The sequence below is a fragment of the Alternaria alternata genome (assembly GCF_001642055.1).
Source record: "Alternaria alternata strain SRC1lrK2f unplaced genomic scaffold CC77scaffold_5, whole genome shotgun sequence".
Lineage (NCBI taxonomy): Eukaryota > Fungi > Ascomycota > Dothideomycetes > Pleosporales > Pleosporaceae > Alternaria > Alternaria alternata.
Window position 1 is genome coordinate 769,569 of NW_017306194.1, and position 15,159 is coordinate 784,727.

General features: G+C 51.4%; 6 protein-coding genes across 6 annotated transcripts; 1 reads left to right on the top strand and 5 right to left on the bottom strand.

Annotated features, from left to right (window-relative positions):
- Positions 1–6: 6 nt before the first annotated feature.
- Positions 7–1,589, top strand: CC77DRAFT_1048163 (hypothetical protein; the record flags this gene model as incomplete). Its single annotated transcript, XM_018527515.1, has 5 exons — positions 7–316; positions 395–514; positions 579–972; positions 1,026–1,094; positions 1,160–1,589. 5 exons carry the CDS (start codon positions 7–9, stop codon positions 1,587–1,589), a joined length of 1,323 nt encoding a protein of 440 aa, XP_018388650.1.
- Positions 1,567–4,960, bottom strand: CC77DRAFT_702438 (WD40 repeat-like protein). The gene is made up of 5 exons (XM_018532827.1): positions 4,685–4,960; positions 4,470–4,609; positions 4,244–4,410; positions 3,494–4,043; positions 1,567–3,445 (listed from the first exon to the last, which is right to left on the bottom strand). The coding sequence occupies exons 1-5, from the start codon at positions 4,782–4,784 to the stop codon at positions 1,826–1,828; spliced, it is 2,577 nt and encodes an 858-aa protein (XP_018388651.1). The 5' UTR covers positions 4,785–4,960; the 3' UTR covers positions 1,567–1,825.
- Positions 4,961–5,502: 542 nt separating this feature from the next.
- On the bottom strand, positions 5,503–7,194 carry CC77DRAFT_1048165 (hypothetical protein). The gene is made up of 3 exons (XM_018527516.1): positions 7,077–7,194; positions 6,783–7,022; positions 5,503–6,682 (listed from the first exon to the last, which is right to left on the bottom strand). Exons 1-3 carry the CDS (start codon positions 7,107–7,109, stop codon positions 5,723–5,725), a joined length of 1,233 nt encoding a protein of 410 aa, XP_018388652.1. The 5' UTR covers positions 7,110–7,194; the 3' UTR covers positions 5,503–5,722.
- Positions 7,195–7,450: 256 nt separating this feature from the next.
- CC77DRAFT_1018055 (hypothetical protein) lies at positions 7,451–7,890 on the bottom strand. Its single transcript, XM_018524537.1, has one exon. It carries the CDS (start codon positions 7,878–7,880, stop codon positions 7,524–7,526), a length of 357 nt encoding a protein of 118 aa, XP_018388653.1. The 5' UTR covers positions 7,881–7,890; the 3' UTR covers positions 7,451–7,523.
- A 249-nt stretch (positions 7,891–8,139) lies between these two features.
- CC77DRAFT_957897 (putative histidine kinase HHK14p) lies at positions 8,140–12,714 on the bottom strand. The gene is made up of 4 exons (XM_018535540.1): positions 11,629–12,714; positions 11,376–11,579; positions 10,558–11,323; positions 8,140–10,509 (listed from the first exon to the last, which is right to left on the bottom strand). Exons 1-4 carry the CDS (start codon positions 12,267–12,269, stop codon positions 8,314–8,316), a joined length of 3,807 nt encoding a protein of 1,268 aa, XP_018388654.1. The 5' UTR covers positions 12,270–12,714; the 3' UTR covers positions 8,140–8,313.
- CC77DRAFT_702772 (hypothetical protein) lies at positions 12,557–15,103 on the bottom strand. The gene is made up of 3 exons (XM_018532828.1): positions 14,628–15,103; positions 14,194–14,573; positions 12,557–14,144 (listed from the first exon to the last, which is right to left on the bottom strand). Exons 1-3 carry the CDS (start codon positions 14,891–14,893, stop codon positions 12,844–12,846), a joined length of 1,947 nt encoding a protein of 648 aa, XP_018388655.1. The 5' UTR covers positions 14,894–15,103; the 3' UTR covers positions 12,557–12,843.
- Positions 15,104–15,159: the final 56 nt, after the last annotated feature.

Consider the following 15,159-nt stretch of genomic DNA (forward strand, 5'->3'; position numbering starts at 1 on the left):
GACGAGATGTTGTTCCTTTATATTTTCATCGAACTTGCGATGGTGTTTTCACACCTCGCAGCCTTTGGCTCAGCCCTTGCCCCGAGTCGCTCTCCTGTCCGGTCGTTTTGCGACTCTCTTCCCCTGGGACATGGTACCCCAATCTTGCCTGACACCCCAGAAGCTTTTCAAGCCTATGCTCCTTTCGCTGGCGCTGCATTGTCCGCCACTACGCCTGCTGGTTACATTCAATCGTACGCCAACCTGCTCACTACGTACGACACGGCATCACAGTTCGTTCATTACATATCGATGGACGAGTACAACGTCGAACAGTGTAAGTAGCACTTTGGGTCGAAGCTCATCATATCGACAAGCAGTATCTCCCTTGAACGGTCTTACTAACTGTCTTTAGGTGCTCATGCTTGCAATAGCGATGACAACTGCAATGCCTTCACCATCTTCTTCGAGCGTCAGCCTGTCGTTTCGCCTGCACCCGAACTGTGCCCAAATCCCCCTTCTACAACCATCATCAGTAAGTGTCCATGTACGAAGGTAATGTGAAACATGCACTGATGCTGTCTTCCCTTTCTTTGTAGAGTGTGATTTGTGGTCCAGCACCATCCTGCCCGACATCGCCATCAACCACGGGCAGCTCCGTGAGCAGTTCCACGTGGTTATGGCCGGCTCTAACGCCTATGTCAAGGACATCAACGGCACCACACCCTCGGTCTCTGATGACTACACAATCGAGAAGTATGACATGGGCGCTGCTATCGAAGCACCCCTCGACTGCAACGGTGAGGACACTTATATGGGACTGAAACACTGGTCCGATGGTCACTTCGACGCTCAAAGATGCATGGATGTATGCAAGGAGACCCACGATGCTTCGGGCCGCCAATGCCGCTTCGCCAATACGTACATGCAGCGTCGAAATAATGTCCCTACCGACCAGCACTGTGACTTGTTCTCCAAATATTGGCCAACTCAGTAAGCTAGTTCTGATCATACTAAACACATTGATTCCTCTAATGGCACTGCAGGTACGCTACCAACATTGGTCAGCGACGTGGTAGCTCCAACATCTCCATCTCCTCAACTGATTCCTACGGGTGAGCTTTCCAGCCTTCAAGCCCATTACTTTGCACGTTCAGCGATACTAACTCGCCAACAATAGTATCCGCGACATCACTGATGACTTCTCTGCCTGTCTTCCCGGTAATGACTCCGCTTCTGTCCCCTCCAGCACCCTCGGCGATCTGGAAGGCCAAAAAGCGACCACTTTGACGACCCGTACACGGCCTCAAGTCGTCTGGGCTACGCATCCTTCCTCCAAGTCCTTTACTTACCCTGTCATCGCCCCCGAGTCATTCAGCGACTGGGACCCCGTCAAGGAGACTACCACATACACCACTCCTGCCGCGTCTGCCTTCTCTTCTGATTTCACTTCCGCTGTTGTAGCTCCAGAGACCTTCTCAGACTGGGATCTCGTCCTTGAAACGGGTACTTACGTGAAGCGTCAGCTCGTTATTCCCACCGATGTCCCTGTAGTCACAGATGTACCGGATCTCTTAGAGGTGTTTTCTGATATCGCTACGAGACAATAGTAGGATCATCCATTGCAAGCACCACGGACGTTGTTGCAGAAAAAAAAACCTGTAGTTGTTTAATTCTGTACTACAGTGTAGAGTTCAATTAATTCATTTCGTAACTATTGACAAGAGTGAAAAGAAAGATGATTCCAGAGATATTATCCAAGTGTAATAATCTTCAATGCTGACAGAGAGGCCCTTGAAAATCTTGATCATCTTGTCCCGTTTGAAGTGGAATTTCTATCAGTGTATCAAGTACCATTTTCCCTTCCTTCATCACTCCGTTCATCTGTCAGCCTACTAATCTGACTAATCGTGCTCATACGACCAAGCAGCTCTGGTCTCTCCTCGTCTCTCGCATTCCCAGCTGTTAATGCACTCTTATCGCGACTCGTCCAGAAAAGCCAGCTTTGACCGTTGTACACGGCGAGAGGGTTACGAGAACGCTGGGCTGCCTCGTCATCTGCTGCAGCAGTCGGTGGTTCCTTGAGAGGGGACGAGGCTTCAGAGTATGAAGTGCTTCGTAGAGATGTGGTAGTACGGTCTATAGATACGGATGTTTTTGGTGTACCAGTAGGCTTGGTGTCGAAGGTGTCGTTGGTTTTGGTAGGCTGAAGGACAGGAGACTCGTGTGGTGTTGAGTGAAAGCTCATGGCGGCTAGCGACTTTCGGGGTGAGGCGCTGCGACGAGGAAGGGAGTTAGTCGAGTCTAGACTACCGTGTGATATGCCTTGTCGCCATGTCATAATGCGGTCATTTGGTGGTTGTGTAGATACACTATCTCGCCGTGATCGACTAGTTCGCGAAATTATACTGCTGGGCCGTCCAATACCTGACGCTCTCTTCATGGAAGCAGTGTCCCATTGCTCGCTCATTCGTATGCGTTTTTGGTGAGCACAATCTTGTCTGAATACCTTGAGTGCACCCGTGTAGTCTGCTGTAACAATGATGTTGCCACCTCGATGTGCCGAGCGCTCAATATATGCTGGGCTTCCTGCAGCTTTTTTGAAATGGGTATCCGTAGGCGCAGGTGTTGGGTGTGTGGACCCCCCCTCCGTGGGTGCTCTCGACGAAATGACAGATTCAGCTTTCGATACTAGCGTGACTGGTGGTGGATTGCAGAGGTCGAAGATGGGATCTTCTGAGGCGCTAAGCAATTGCCTAGTGTGAACGGGAGCAATGACAGTGCACGTCGTGATCGAATTATGAGCTTCGAACATCTCCACCGGACGCTGGTTCCTTTTCTCGCCTTCAGCCGTGGCGGTAGTCGACCAGATGTATGTTTTCCGATCCTCGCTTCCACATATAATATGCCCACTACTATCGGCAAACGTAGCTCGAATCTGACTGCAGTTGTTTTCATGACCACGGAACTTCATTTCCAAGGCTTTGTCCTTCATGTTGTAAATGCGCAACCTCGAATCGTTGCTCGAAACCAGTAGCTTGATTTCACCACTTTCGCTGCCTGGAGGCCAATATGCTGCTTGTATTCCAGTGATTTTACTACCTTTTGCATTCTGTCCGCGGGTCGACTTTACGTGCAGTTGGGCCTGCCACTTTAATCCTTCAGTGTCGTAGAACATGCAAAGGCCCCCGAGGGTACCGGCTATACATGTTTTCCCATCAGGTGTGAACGCCACTGATGTAATCATATCCGGCACAGTGACCGAGAAAGCCACGCTCTTATCCGGAATGCTCCACAGTCGCAACTTTGCGTCAAGGGATCCTGCGAGGAAGAATCGGTCATCGGTAGGGTGAAATTGTATAGAAGGAACAAAATCGGAATGCTTGAATGTGCATAGATTCTCATCTCGGCTTACGTGCCATAGACGGACCGTCTTGTCCATGGATGAGGATAGCAAGAAATTGTTCTATGGTTGTCAGTCGATGCATGAAAATACTAAGCAATATCAACTTGCCTTGCTCCAGCTCAAATCTAAGATAGTTGAAGTATGTCCCTGGTACTCGCGAACGGGTTTCTGATGGAAGACTGGTGCACTCAGGTACTTTGCCTCTCCATTATCAGCGTTCTCATGCGCGCGGCGTCCTTCTGAGCTCTCAATCACCGCCCACACCCTGATAACCCTGTCTTGCCCACCGACAGCAAGATACCTCCCATCCTTGCTGAACTCGACCGCCCAGATAGGGTTCTGTGTAGCTGCCGACCCAGATTGAGGTGCAGGGTTTGATCCAGCCGCAGGTGGACTCTTCTTATCCGACCCAGAACGTAATTCCTGCGCCAGGAAAACACGATCGAATTCTTTCTCCTTCTTGAACTTCGTCCTCACTTTTATGTATGCTGGTGGATGAGGTACCTTCGGACTGAAGCTGAAATTGTCGACGTAAAGCTGGGCGTCCATACCCTCCAATCGAAGATCGTCTGCCTCAGAGCCATTCTCGCTTGCGCCATCGAGGGTACTGCTCTTCTTTTTGTTGCCTCCGATGAAGCGACTAAGAAATGATACCTTCCTAGATGTGAAGTCAGCCGTACTGTACTGCGCCCCAGGCTAATGTGGATATGTATGTTCAGGCCAACCAGAGGAACAAGCGCATACATGACCTCGATACGCAGGTCCGGAGGCTTTAATACGAGGTACGCGCTAATCCTTGGCTAGTAGCCCCGTGACATTCTGTATGCTCTTTGCGAAGAGCAGAGCAGAGGGACCTACTTTTTGTCTGCCTTGCCCCCGCTTGCATCGCGTGGCGTCTCTCCGCTTAGTTTCTTATCCGCATTTACATCGTTTGGCGAAGTCGGCGATTGGCTCGATAGGGGCTCGGTGTTTTGCGATCGTAGTTTCTGTACAGCCGGCGACGTATTCGTTCTCTGGAGGATTTGCTATACGGTGATGCGCGATTAGCGTCCGTCCCCGCATGTCGAACCTTATCTGTACATACTTGCGAGAGCGGGTCTATAGGCGTTTCGGACAGTCTTGTCCCATCGCCAACGTATCCGTTTTGCGAATCGGCGGTCGGTTGCGCGGAAGGTGAGGTGGGGCTTCGAAGCTTTGCGACGAGCTTCTTGTTGGACAACGGGCCTATGAACCCTGGAGTAAGCATCTTGGGGTTTTCGGTGTGACGAGCCAAAGCAATAGGTGTGATGTACGGCATACCATCTACTGTTGTTGACGATCCACTCTCCTGGATCTGAAAAGCGCCTCTGCCAGCGACGGACGGGTCTGTCACCTTAATCTTGGGAAGGGTGTCTGCCATGTTGACATGTCACGAAGCGACATGGATCTACCCCGTCGCCGCCTTGGTCGTACTTGACAGCGCTCGATGACTGTACAGATCTATATGCCGTGAATTCGTTCGGATGGTATTCACGTAATGTGCACACTGCACTCTAGCGATGAGAGTCGGATTTTGTTGCGGAGGGTCGCGGATGTTTACGAGCTAGCGTTTTGTTGTCTGGCGCACCAAGTCTGGACGTATATGCAGGGACAGTGCTATCAAGTTCCCCATATCGCGCAATTGGTCCGGGGTAAGTAACTCAGGCGTGTGTAAGCTGAAAGAGGCGCACGACGGTCTGCAAGTAGCCAGCTCGCTTGTCGTGATTTCGTAAGATGGCAACCTCGGATACGCCGCATGCATTGCTGACGTCATGGCTAGCGGTACCTGAAATCAATCCTTGCTCGTCTGGGCGGCGCGTAACATCTGCAGAGGGTGTCGAGCGCACGGGATTTATCCTGGGGACTGGTGCATGTTTCCTGCAGGACATAGATCATGTTAGGGTGGAAGTGGATAGGCTTCAGAAAAGCTTGATTGATCAAGCGCGCATACTGTCGCGTGGCGTGTCGGACCGAACACGCACGCGTTATGCACAAGCAGAACCATCACAAGGGCAACTTCAGAAGAGACATGTGTGTGTGAAATATGTGTATTCGTGATTATTCAAAGTGGTATGATATATAGGTCGTTGATCCCATCGCTGCCGCATGCCGTAGCTATCCTACCGCGTCACTCATCCAAGAGGCCTATCCCAGCTAACTAGCAACGCCATGACTCCAAAATGCGAAGAGTGGTTACTTCATCAATGCAAGGGGGTATGCGAACGAAGACATCCGGCACCCGTGCCAAACCCAAACGTTCAACGTGTTGTACAAAAACAAAATGGCAGATAATTTGAGAAAGAAGTGAAAGCGAAGCATCTAAAAGTCTTCATCGAAGCAGAAATCACCAGACTGGCCTTGCGGCTCAGGTGTGGGCGATGAACCCTCCTTCTGCTGCTCGTGCTTCTTTGTGCTGGCCATGACACCAGCCTTCTGGTAGTCGCCGACGCGCTTCTCGAAGAAGTTGGTCTTACCAGCCAGAGAAATGTTCTCCATGAAGTCGAAGGGGTTGGTGGCGTGGTAGACCTTGACGTTGCCGAGGGCCAACAGCAGACGGTCAGCGACGAACTCGATGTATTGGCACATGAGAGTAGCGTTCATGCCGAGCAGAGCGCATGGTAGTGCGTCGCTCAAGAACTCCTGCTCAATCTCGACGGCTTCAGTGATGATAGCTCTGACAGACTCTGGGCTGGGCTTGTTCTCGAGGAGAGAGAAGAGAAGGCAGGCGAAGTCGGTGTGCATGCCCTCGTCACGGGAGATGAGCTCGTTGGAGAATGTTAGACCGGGCATCAGACCGCGCTTCTTGAGCCAGAAGATGGAGGCGAAAGAACCGCTGAAGAAGATACCCTCAACAGCGGCGAATGCAACAAGGCGGTTGGCGAATGTGGAGTTCTTGTCGGAGATCCATCGCAGGGCCCAGTCGGCCTTCTTGCGGATGCAGGGGATGTTGTCGATGGCGTTGAAGAGGTACCTGCGCTGCTTGGGCTCGCTGATGTATGTGTCGATGAGCAGAGAGTAGGTCTCTGAGTGAACGTTCTCCATCATGATTTGGAAACCGTAGAAGCATCGTGCCTCGGGGATTTGTACTTCGCTAGAGAATCGCTCAACAAGGTTCTCGTTGACAATGCCATCGGAGGCTGCGAAGAAGGCGAGGACGTGGGAGATGAAGAAGCGCTCGTCATCGTTGAGACGCTTGTTCCAGTCGTGAAGGTCCTTGGAGAGGTCGATCTCCTCTGCGGTCCAGAAAGAAGCCTCGGCCTTCTTGTACATCTGCCAGACCTATAGTGGATATATAATTAGCAAGGGTGTTCATGAAAACGGGTTTGACGCGTCAAGCCACGCGTAAAGCACGTGAAAACATCAAAAGGGTAAGACCTACATCGTGGTACTTGATGGGGAACAGGACAAAGCGTCCAGGGTTCTCTTGGAGGATTGGCTCGATAGCCTCCTCCTCCTTGATCGTAGGCGCGACGGTAGGCTTGGCCTCCTCTAGGTCGTCCTCGAAGTCATCTGGGATACCGACGATGGGCTTGAAAGTGTTCTCCTTCTCGACCGGCGAGAAGTCAAGCTTCTTTGCGGGAGAGTCGTTCATCTTGAGTGAGTCAATGGCAGATGAAATCTATTTAAAGCGTTAGTATCAACGCGTATGAGTACCGGATGTATCGCAACGTACCTGCTTGGAAGGCGTAGACTCAACGGCAGACATTGTGAGGTGAGAATTAAAATGTAGCGTTGTATGGTGTAGAGAGAGACGAGTGTGCAGTCAAGAATACTCGTGGAAACGCTGATGTGAAGATGGTGGTGGATGTGGTGTGCTGAGAGAAAGAGCAGACGCGACTTCACTATAAATCCGCGTCTCGACGCCAACACGTGACTGGGCGATCCGTTCTGCCAGCCACTAACGCGCCGTGCTCGCGAAAAGACGCTATGATCTCATCCATGCGCGCTTTGGATCATCACATCTATTCTGCTCTACGGGGACTCGATTCTATCCTCAATTTGCATGGGCTATATAATCGACTGCGCGCATTCCAACGATACCCATATCGCCGTCTTTCCATCTATTGTGTGGTGAGAATCTCCTCCAATGTCGCCCGTCGCGTTGCCCAGCCACGAGCTCTCACGAAAAAAACCGTCTGTGCCAGACGCGTCGCAACGCGCTATGATTCGATTCTCCCCACCACAACACGCAAGGACCGTTTCCGTGACTAGTTAGTCCTGCATTTGTCGGCTGAACAAAGGCTTGGAAATGCATTTGAAACCCATACTGGCCCGCCTCGAGGCCAGACTCGACGCTTGCATTGGCTGCAAGCTGACCGTGCTCGTGCCGGCCTCGGATCAGATTAGATTTTCTCTGATAATGACCAGGCACTGATGGCTGGTTGGCTCCACCCAACTCGTCACACGCTGACCAGCCTATGTTTTGGCCCGAGAACGCGTCGTGAGACCGTGTTCGACGCGCCTGGAGCCGTCCCATCTCCCACTCTCGTCATCTTCCCCTGAGTTGGTCTCCTAATCCATACATGCTTTGTACCGGTTTGAGATCTCGATGGCGTTACTATCCGAGTTCACCCCACTAGTTGACTGGACGACGCGTGCTCGGACGCGTCTGAGAGTAGTCGCACTAGGTGTGGGGAAGAGCATCTGGCTCACCATACTGACGAAGGTATGCATAAATCCAGGGTACACTAGATGCACACGCTGAAAGCAATTTGGGGGCGTTTCGCTAAGACCTTGAATGCACCGATCACTGATCGATATGATTGCATCATCCGCCATAGTATGCGGTAGTAACAGTAAGACGCTCGTACGTCCGCGACATATCCACCTTTGACCAGCAGGCCAGATCTAGCCCTTTCTGGAATCGCATCAAGTCAATCTATAGAATCAAACGCCGCTTTATGCCCATCTTATTCCCCCCTAACCCCCATTCCCCTCATTAATCCCACTAACTCTGGAATTCGGAACGGTTTACAGATCGCCTCATCCACGCCAGCCTCTTTCGCCATATCAATCTGTTCCTTCCTCGCATTCGCACTAACAGCGATAATCGGTACATGCCTGCTCAGTTCGCCATTCTTCTCCATGTCCCGTATCCGTCTCGTACACGTCAAGCCATCCATGACGGGCATCTCGACGTCCATTAGAACAACGGAGAGAGGCAGAGGTGGGGATTCGCTTGGGGAAGCAGAAAATACTGTGCGTGAGAGTTGGGAGAGGGCTTCGAAGCCGTGGTTTGCGACGTATGTCGTATGGCCCAATTTTTTTAGTTGGGCGGACAGGACGCGTTGGTTTATGAGGTTATCCTCTACGATGAGAATGTTGTATTTGCAGCTCTCTATTTCTTTTGCTCTTCCTTGCTCTTCCAGGGGTGTCGCAGCGAGTGGAACTACGTCGGGGTTCTTGCTGTCCTCTCCAATGATTTGAGCTTTGGTGCGAGTGGGCAGATTGCCAGTCGAATCAAGGACAGTTGCAGCGAGAGCACTTTCCGGAGCTTTTGCTCTCCTTGATTTGATATAAAACGTGAATGTTGATCCTACGTTATGGATGGAGGAAACGCCGATGCTGCCGCCTTGCATTTCGGTGAGCTCGCGCGAGATAAACAAACCTAAGCCCGAACCGCCATACTGAACATGTGTCTTTGGTGTTGCTTGCGAGAACCGTAGGAATAGTTTGGCTTTGTGCTCCGGAGAAAGACCACATCCGGTGTCTTTGACTGTGAAGTTGAGGTAAAATACCTCTCCAGCATGATCCCATTCAGCCTGTGTCAGAAAGTTTTTCCGCACGGCTTCCTGTGGCACATACTCAATATCGCGCATCTGTTCCACCTCTCGTGATGCGCCCATGACTACTTCGACTTTGCGGACTTCTTGGCTTTGAGTAAATTTGATGGCATTGGTGAGTAGGTTGATAAGGACCTGCAAGACTCGGCTCGGATCCAAAATCGCCCAGTCGATATTCAAATCCTCAATGGACGGATCGCATCTAACTTCTAGGCTGACTTTAGCTTTGTTCGCCTCGTCCTTAAACATCTTATAAGCGTCTTGCAGAAGCACCGAGGGTTGTAGTACCATGGGGCTAATGACCAAAAGCTTCGAGTCGAGCTTTGATAGTGTTAGAATATCGTCAACAATACGCTTTTGGTGTGTAGCACAAGCTTGTATCGTCTCTACCGCATCCAGACTATTGCTGATCAACTCTTTGAGCTGACTGTGAATAGTGGGTTGGAATGTCAGAGCTTCTTTACGTGCGAGAGCTTTCATATCGTTCAGCGACGAATAGATGGAGTCTGCACATTGCACCATTGCGCTCAAAGGGTTTCGCATCTCATGAGACGTCATGTCGATGAAGTTCTCCTGCTGTCTCTTTGACTCAAGAGCCTCTTCAACCCGATTCTTCTGGATAGCTTCCGCCCATGCCATCTGACTAACATCAGTCATTGTTCCCATGATGGTCCCGTCGGTGTAAGCAGTAGCGCTAACAAGAATCCAGGTCGGTGTCTGAATACCATCGGGCCCCGTCCACTTTTTCTTGAGATGTATTGTGAAAGTATGCGGCCCCTGCTTGCGTTTTGTAACCTCAACGTCATGATAGCAACGGCCTATCATATCCTCGTCGACTATGTTTCGCCAGTCCACTTGGTCCATCGGTACTTTGGGGTGGTCCGTGATGTGAAACCATTGGTCGTTGCAGTACTTCATCGTTAAATCTGGATTCAGGTGATATAGACCCACAGGCGCGAGTTCCGTAAAGCTGGCCAAACGTCGCTCTGCATCCGATCGCATTAGGACAGCTTTTGTCGCCTCCTTTTGAGCACTGATGTCTGTGTTGCATCCGAAGACACCTGTAACTGTTCCGTTTACGCCTTTGATCGGCACACAGGCTGACAATGTCCAAAGATAATTGTCGATAGTTTCTTCGCCATCACGGTGTTTTTCTGGCTGCTTCTTCCATCGAACCTCGAACGTCGCTGGTTCACCAGAGGCCAATATTTTCCATTGATTATCCATCATGGGTATATCTCCTTCGAAGACATACTCCTTGTAAGCGAACGGAGGCACTTTGAGGAGGTCTCTCTGTTGTCCGGTTTGAGTGAAGTACGTTTCCTGGTACATCGTCAGTCTTATTCGACATGATGGCTGCAATGCCCTCACATTAGCATGTAGTAGTATACCATTAATGTCGATCTCAAAGTACCCTAGACCGACTTCATCTGCGATATCGTGGAAGTTGCGAAGCTTCTCAGCTACGTGACTAGCTTCTTGTGTCAGGTTTGCAACTTCGGCATTAAGGGCCGCACGGTCTCTTTCGGCCTGAGCCTCTTGACGTTTGCGCTTCCGGATCTCTTCTTCATGAAGCGCTACTGAGGCCGCTGAAGCACCCAGCAGATTCGAGAACACTTTTATCCAAGCTTTGTATTCGTTGTCGTAGGGTCGTCGCGTATTCAAGCCGATTAGAAGGTATCCCACGATAGTTTCGTCATAAGTCCTAACTGGAGCAACAAGAAAACACCTCAATGAATCCCCAAACGCCCGCTGTTCAAGGTCATGGTATAAGGAATATGGCAACACGCCCTCCTCTTCCTGATACGACAGTGCAGTCCCACCTCTGGCGCTATCGCGCATGGCGCGAGCTAAGCCAAGATCACTGTCCAGGTCCAAATGCGGAGGTATGGCCGGATGATTAGGTTTGTAGCCTATAGACCATTCTAGCGTACATTCATTTAGTGGCCCTTTCGGTGGGGAGGCAGAGTCTATCGGATCGAGAAGCTCGCACTGAGAGTATAAAACGGCAGCTGGAAAGTCGTATTCGTAAGGCCTGATAGCGTCGGCCAAACTCTGCCAAAAGTGTTTGGTGTTTCTCGCTTTGCTAGTCATCTGACTAACTCTGAGTAGAGCATCAACGCGGCGTTCCAGCAATCTGCATACGTCATGTCAATGGTTTCACCATGTCAAATATCAGGCTCTCCTACCTTTGTTTCGTAATCTCAGTGACGATGGAATACATGCCGTCTATTTTAACACCAATAAGCGGCACAAGGCTCCATTTGAAGAACGCTTCCTCAACGAAGCCGAAACGTTCGACCATGAAATGATACTCCTCTTCGGGGGCGTCTGCAAACCGTGTGCTCTCCGAGCGAGCCATTGTAGCGTTTACAGGGTCCGCGAGTTCATGCCTGCAGCAAATTAGACGTTAAACTCCCATAGGTAGGCGTAAGAAGTTACCAGGCATCAATAATACTCTGACCGAGGATCGCAGGATGTCTCGAGCCGCTGACTGCGGCATACGCGAGATTGTATAAGATCGTGTGCTCGGGGCCAAGGAAGAGGGCTGTAGGGCGTGTCTCTAGCATTAAAGTGGTGACCAGAACATTGAGCTCATAGTTCCAAGAACTGATCGGGCCAAGCGATGTCTTAGACCAGTTGACGTTCCGTATATTCTCGACATGCTCGCGTAGCTCTGGCGACTGTATCTTGACAGTAAAGATATTGTCTCGCACTGGTTGCAGATGAGGCGACGACAATCTCCCTCGCGCCACCTGTGTAGGCTCTTGCAGACGACCAGGCTGCTCGTCGTTTGGTGCTGGTTGTTCGACGATGGTGACAATTAGCCAGCGCTTGCATGCAGTGAACTTGGCCCATCTATATCGTCCATGCAGGAACTCCTCTTGGTGGCAAGCTGCGACCCTACTTGTAGGATCCCACCAGTCTCTCAGCGACGAAGGCGAGTGCAGCGACGATGCAATATGTGGTATGGCAAGCAAGGCGGTATTGATATGACAGATAGTCGTCGTCTGAGCTTCGCAGTCGACGATGAAGGTTGGTCGTGGGTCGCTGTCGTATAGCTGTCGGATGTCCGCTTCCATGGCGGATCTGCGTCGTCGATGCTGTGATTGGACGGCGCGTGGAGAAGGTAGGAATCAGCGCGGGAAAGGCGCCGAAAGCGCGCCGCGGAGAGTATAATGGTCCTGTTACATACAATAGCGGCGATGAGTCCGTACCCGTGATGATGCGCGAAGTTGCAGGCGTTGCAGCAGATGGCAGTTGCACGAGTTGGCCGGTCATGGGCAATTCGCTTTTCGCTGATTGCCACCATGGGATTCGTCGCCGAACGACTACCGTACGTACCAATGACCTAGGCCACTGGCGGCCCGCCCTGTTATCCCCACAGCACATCTGTTTGTCTAGAACTTGGGTATCCATGCCTAAATGGTCTTGCCGAGGCGAAAGAACCAAAGCGTGAAACTTAGCGAGATGCGGTCTACACTCACAACGCTAGCTTTTGCATGAATGTATGAATTTCGATCTTTGTCCTCGTGTTGTTCATTGGTAGCGGACCTGAAGACCGCTCTTGAAATATGCAACTATGAACCACGGACCTAAATTAATCCGTCTAGCGCCAATAGATGCATGTCATGAACGCCTATTTCTACCCCAATCTCAGCCGAGCATCTCGCCCCAGTTTGGCACCACGACGAATTTGCCCTTCACTCTACCAAGACTGATTGCTTCACCTGCGTCCTCCGGTGCAGCTCTCTCATTCTCGGGGCGCATATTAAGGCTAGCAACTTCCTGTAGGAAACTGGCCTTGTTGCCAGGCGTGAGTTCGTAGCTCGTACCGCCCCAGTCCAGCGTTGTGCGGCCAGATTCGTGTACCCGCAACTTTCCAACCAATCCACTCCCAAATCGAACACCTTCTTTGGGCCTAGCAGAGGGATCGGAAAAGCTGCCTTCCTCGACTTTGATCTTTGAATCCGTTTTAGCTGATGGCTGCGTAGGTAGGGACGCAGACTGAGGGTCTGGTGCTTCTTTCTTGATGGATGGTGGCTCTACTGCTGGCATAAGGGGCGGTATTTGGAACAGATAGACGTTGTTATCTCGCACTGTAGGCTTCTTCTCTGTGTTAGCTGCGTCTGTCATCGGTACATCGCCGGATCCATCGACTTGTGGTATCTCCTCTGGACCCAACTCGGCTCGGATATGGCGTAGGTTCGATTGAAAACGTGCCCATTCGGCGCGATCTTCGTCAGTCTGGAGCACTGGTTCTGCTATACTCTTCTTCTTAAGTTTTGGCTTCCGCTCGGCATTTGGTGACGACGGTTCTTGTTTTTCTGAGGACTGAGCAGGAGCATCGGACAGGCCTACCTGCTCAGCATCGACCATGTTCTCGTCTTCGCTCGTAGGCTCGGTTTTGACAACAACATCCGAGTCTTCTGAGTCGTGCCACACGCCCTTGAACTGTTTCCGCGAACCTGTGATTTCTACATCCTTTGACTTGTTCTTTGGTTTCCGGCTTGTTTGCTCAGACGCAACATTTTTTGGTGACTGGCCGCTCGATTCCGCTTGTTCCAGTATTTTTGCTGAAGTTTCCGAGCTTGCCTCTGTGTTGATACCGATAGTCCGCTCCTGGTGTTCTTTTCTGCCAATGCGAACGGGTAAAGCTGTTCGCGGCCCGCGTTGTGAAGGCGCACTTTTCGCTTTAGTCTCGTCTTCGTCTGAGGAGATTTCGATCAGATCGATATCCCTACGCGGTATGTCGGCCAGGTCTTCGTCATCAGATGACACAAGCCCACCATCTTCTCTCTTGATCGATGACCCTCCTCCGCTTCCTCCACCTCCACCTCCGCCTGACCGGGAACCAGACCCTCCGTAACTGCCGTCCTCGTTCTTGACGCGCTCTGCTCGAGAGCCAGATCCAGATCCGAAGCCAGAGAAGCCGCGATTTGAGCTGTTCTTCCTGTCTGTCGTGAAGGTCAGTACAGATAACCATAGCCAAACGAACTTGCTTACCTTCTTTAGAGCTGCCTAATGAGAAGGGTCCACTCGCGACTCCACTGAAACCACCTCTGGCATTTTTCAGCTTGCTGGCCTCTCGCCTTGCTGCCTTTGCCGCCTCCGCTTCCCTTCTCTTGTCCGCAGCAACCTGCTCTTTTGTCCTTTCTCGGTCGCGAGCTGCCAATTCTTTTGCAATAGCGTCTCGCTCTTCTTTGCTCCTTCTTCCTGTGAAGGCGGGGGTCTTGACGCCCCTCTTGCCTCGAGTTGTACCGCCGCGGCCGCGTACAGACGGTGATGCTGATCGTGAAGGAGGTACAGAGCCTTGAAGACTGCCGAGCCTTTGTACTGGAGCGCGAGCTGCTGGTTCTGCGTCAGGCTGAGGTGATGCGACAGCACTGTTGTATACGTATCAGTACCAGAGTCGAGGTAGATAGAGGAGTAAAGCATACGATACAGTCGCTGAAGGCGCCTCGGAAGCCTGTGGCTCTGCAGTCGCCAATGGGCCTTGACCAATAATGACTGGCTTCGCATCGCCATCTTCTTGCTTTGGTACTACGGGCTCAGTGGGAGCTTCCGAGGCGTCAGCGGGAGCTGTGCTTTGCGGGATCGCATCCGTGGATTCACTCGTGTCAGTGGTAGCTCGTCCTGCTGCGGCTCCTCCTCTTCCACTTCCGCGAGCGCGGGTGCTTCCCCGTCCTCTTGGTTTTGGCGGCATTGCTGTTGTTTGGATCGTGTGGAATGGTGGTGCGTGGTGACTCGCGCAAGTCGCAAATATTTTGGCTATCGATAAACTCGTTAGCTCCGACGCGACGTCACATGTCAAGGTGAGGGGTCTCGACTAAGCTCTTCCACAGATCGAGTGGGCATGGCTGTATGCTCTTGCTTCTCACTCTAGGATACATTCTGGGCAATAGTTTTAAAGACTCACTGATTAGTCAAGTACATCACTATCAAAGCGCCAATAAGATTCCGAACATCATT

What these genes read in the sequence shown, in the direction of transcription:
- CC77DRAFT_702438 (XM_018532827.1), bottom strand. Translation starts at nt 4,784, where the DNA reads ATGGCAGACACCCTTCCCAAGATTAAGGTGACAGACCCGTCCGTCGCT. An exon ending in GGGGGCAAGGCAGACAAAAA is followed by an intron (nt 4,044 to 4,243) that starts GTAGGTCCCTCT and finishes CTTCACATCTAG; the next exon opens with GAAGGTATCATTTCTTAGTC. An exon ending in TAGATTTGAGCTGGAGCAAG is followed by an intron (nt 3,446 to 3,493) that starts GCAAGTTGATAT and finishes TGACAACCATAG; the next exon opens with AACAATTTCTTGCTATCCTC.
- CC77DRAFT_1048165 (XM_018527516.1), bottom strand. Translation starts at nt 7,109, where the DNA reads ATGTCTGCCGTTGAGTCTACGCCTTCCAAGCAG. An exon ending in AGTCTACGCCTTCCAAGCAG is followed by an intron (nt 7,023 to 7,076) that starts GTACGTTGCGAT and finishes CGCTTTAAATAG; the next exon opens with ATTTCATCTGCCATTGACTC. An exon ending in TCCCCATCAAGTACCACGAT is followed by an intron (nt 6,683 to 6,782) that starts GTAGGTCTTACC and finishes TATCCACTATAG; the next exon opens with GTCTGGCAGATGTACAAGAA.
- CC77DRAFT_1018055 (XM_018524537.1), bottom strand. Translation starts at nt 7,880, where the DNA reads ATGGGACGGCTCCAGGCGCGTCGAACACGGTCTCACGACGCGTTCTCG.
- CC77DRAFT_957897 (XM_018535540.1), bottom strand. Translation starts at nt 12,269, where the DNA reads ATGGAAGCGGACATCCGACAGCTATACGACAGCGACCCACGACCAACC. An exon ending in ACTGAGATTACGAAACAAAG is followed by an intron (nt 11,324 to 11,375) that starts GTAGGAGAGCCT and finishes TGACGTATGCAG; the next exon opens with ATTGCTGGAACGCCGCGTTG. An exon ending in GTATACTACTACATGCTAAT is followed by an intron (nt 10,510 to 10,557) that starts GTGAGGGCATTG and finishes ACGATGTACCAG; the next exon opens with GAAACGTACTTCACTCAAAC.
- CC77DRAFT_702772 (XM_018532828.1), bottom strand. Translation starts at nt 14,893, where the DNA reads ATGCCGCCAAAACCAAGAGGACGGGGAAGCACCCGCGCTCGCGGAAGT. An exon ending in GCGCCTTCAGCGACTGTATC is followed by an intron (nt 14,574 to 14,627) that starts GTATGCTTTACT and finishes CGTATACAACAG; the next exon opens with TGCTGTCGCATCACCTCAGC. An exon ending in ATTAGGCAGCTCTAAAGAAG is followed by an intron (nt 14,145 to 14,193) that starts GTAAGCAAGTTC and finishes CCTTCACGACAG; the next exon opens with ACAGGAAGAACAGCTCAAAT.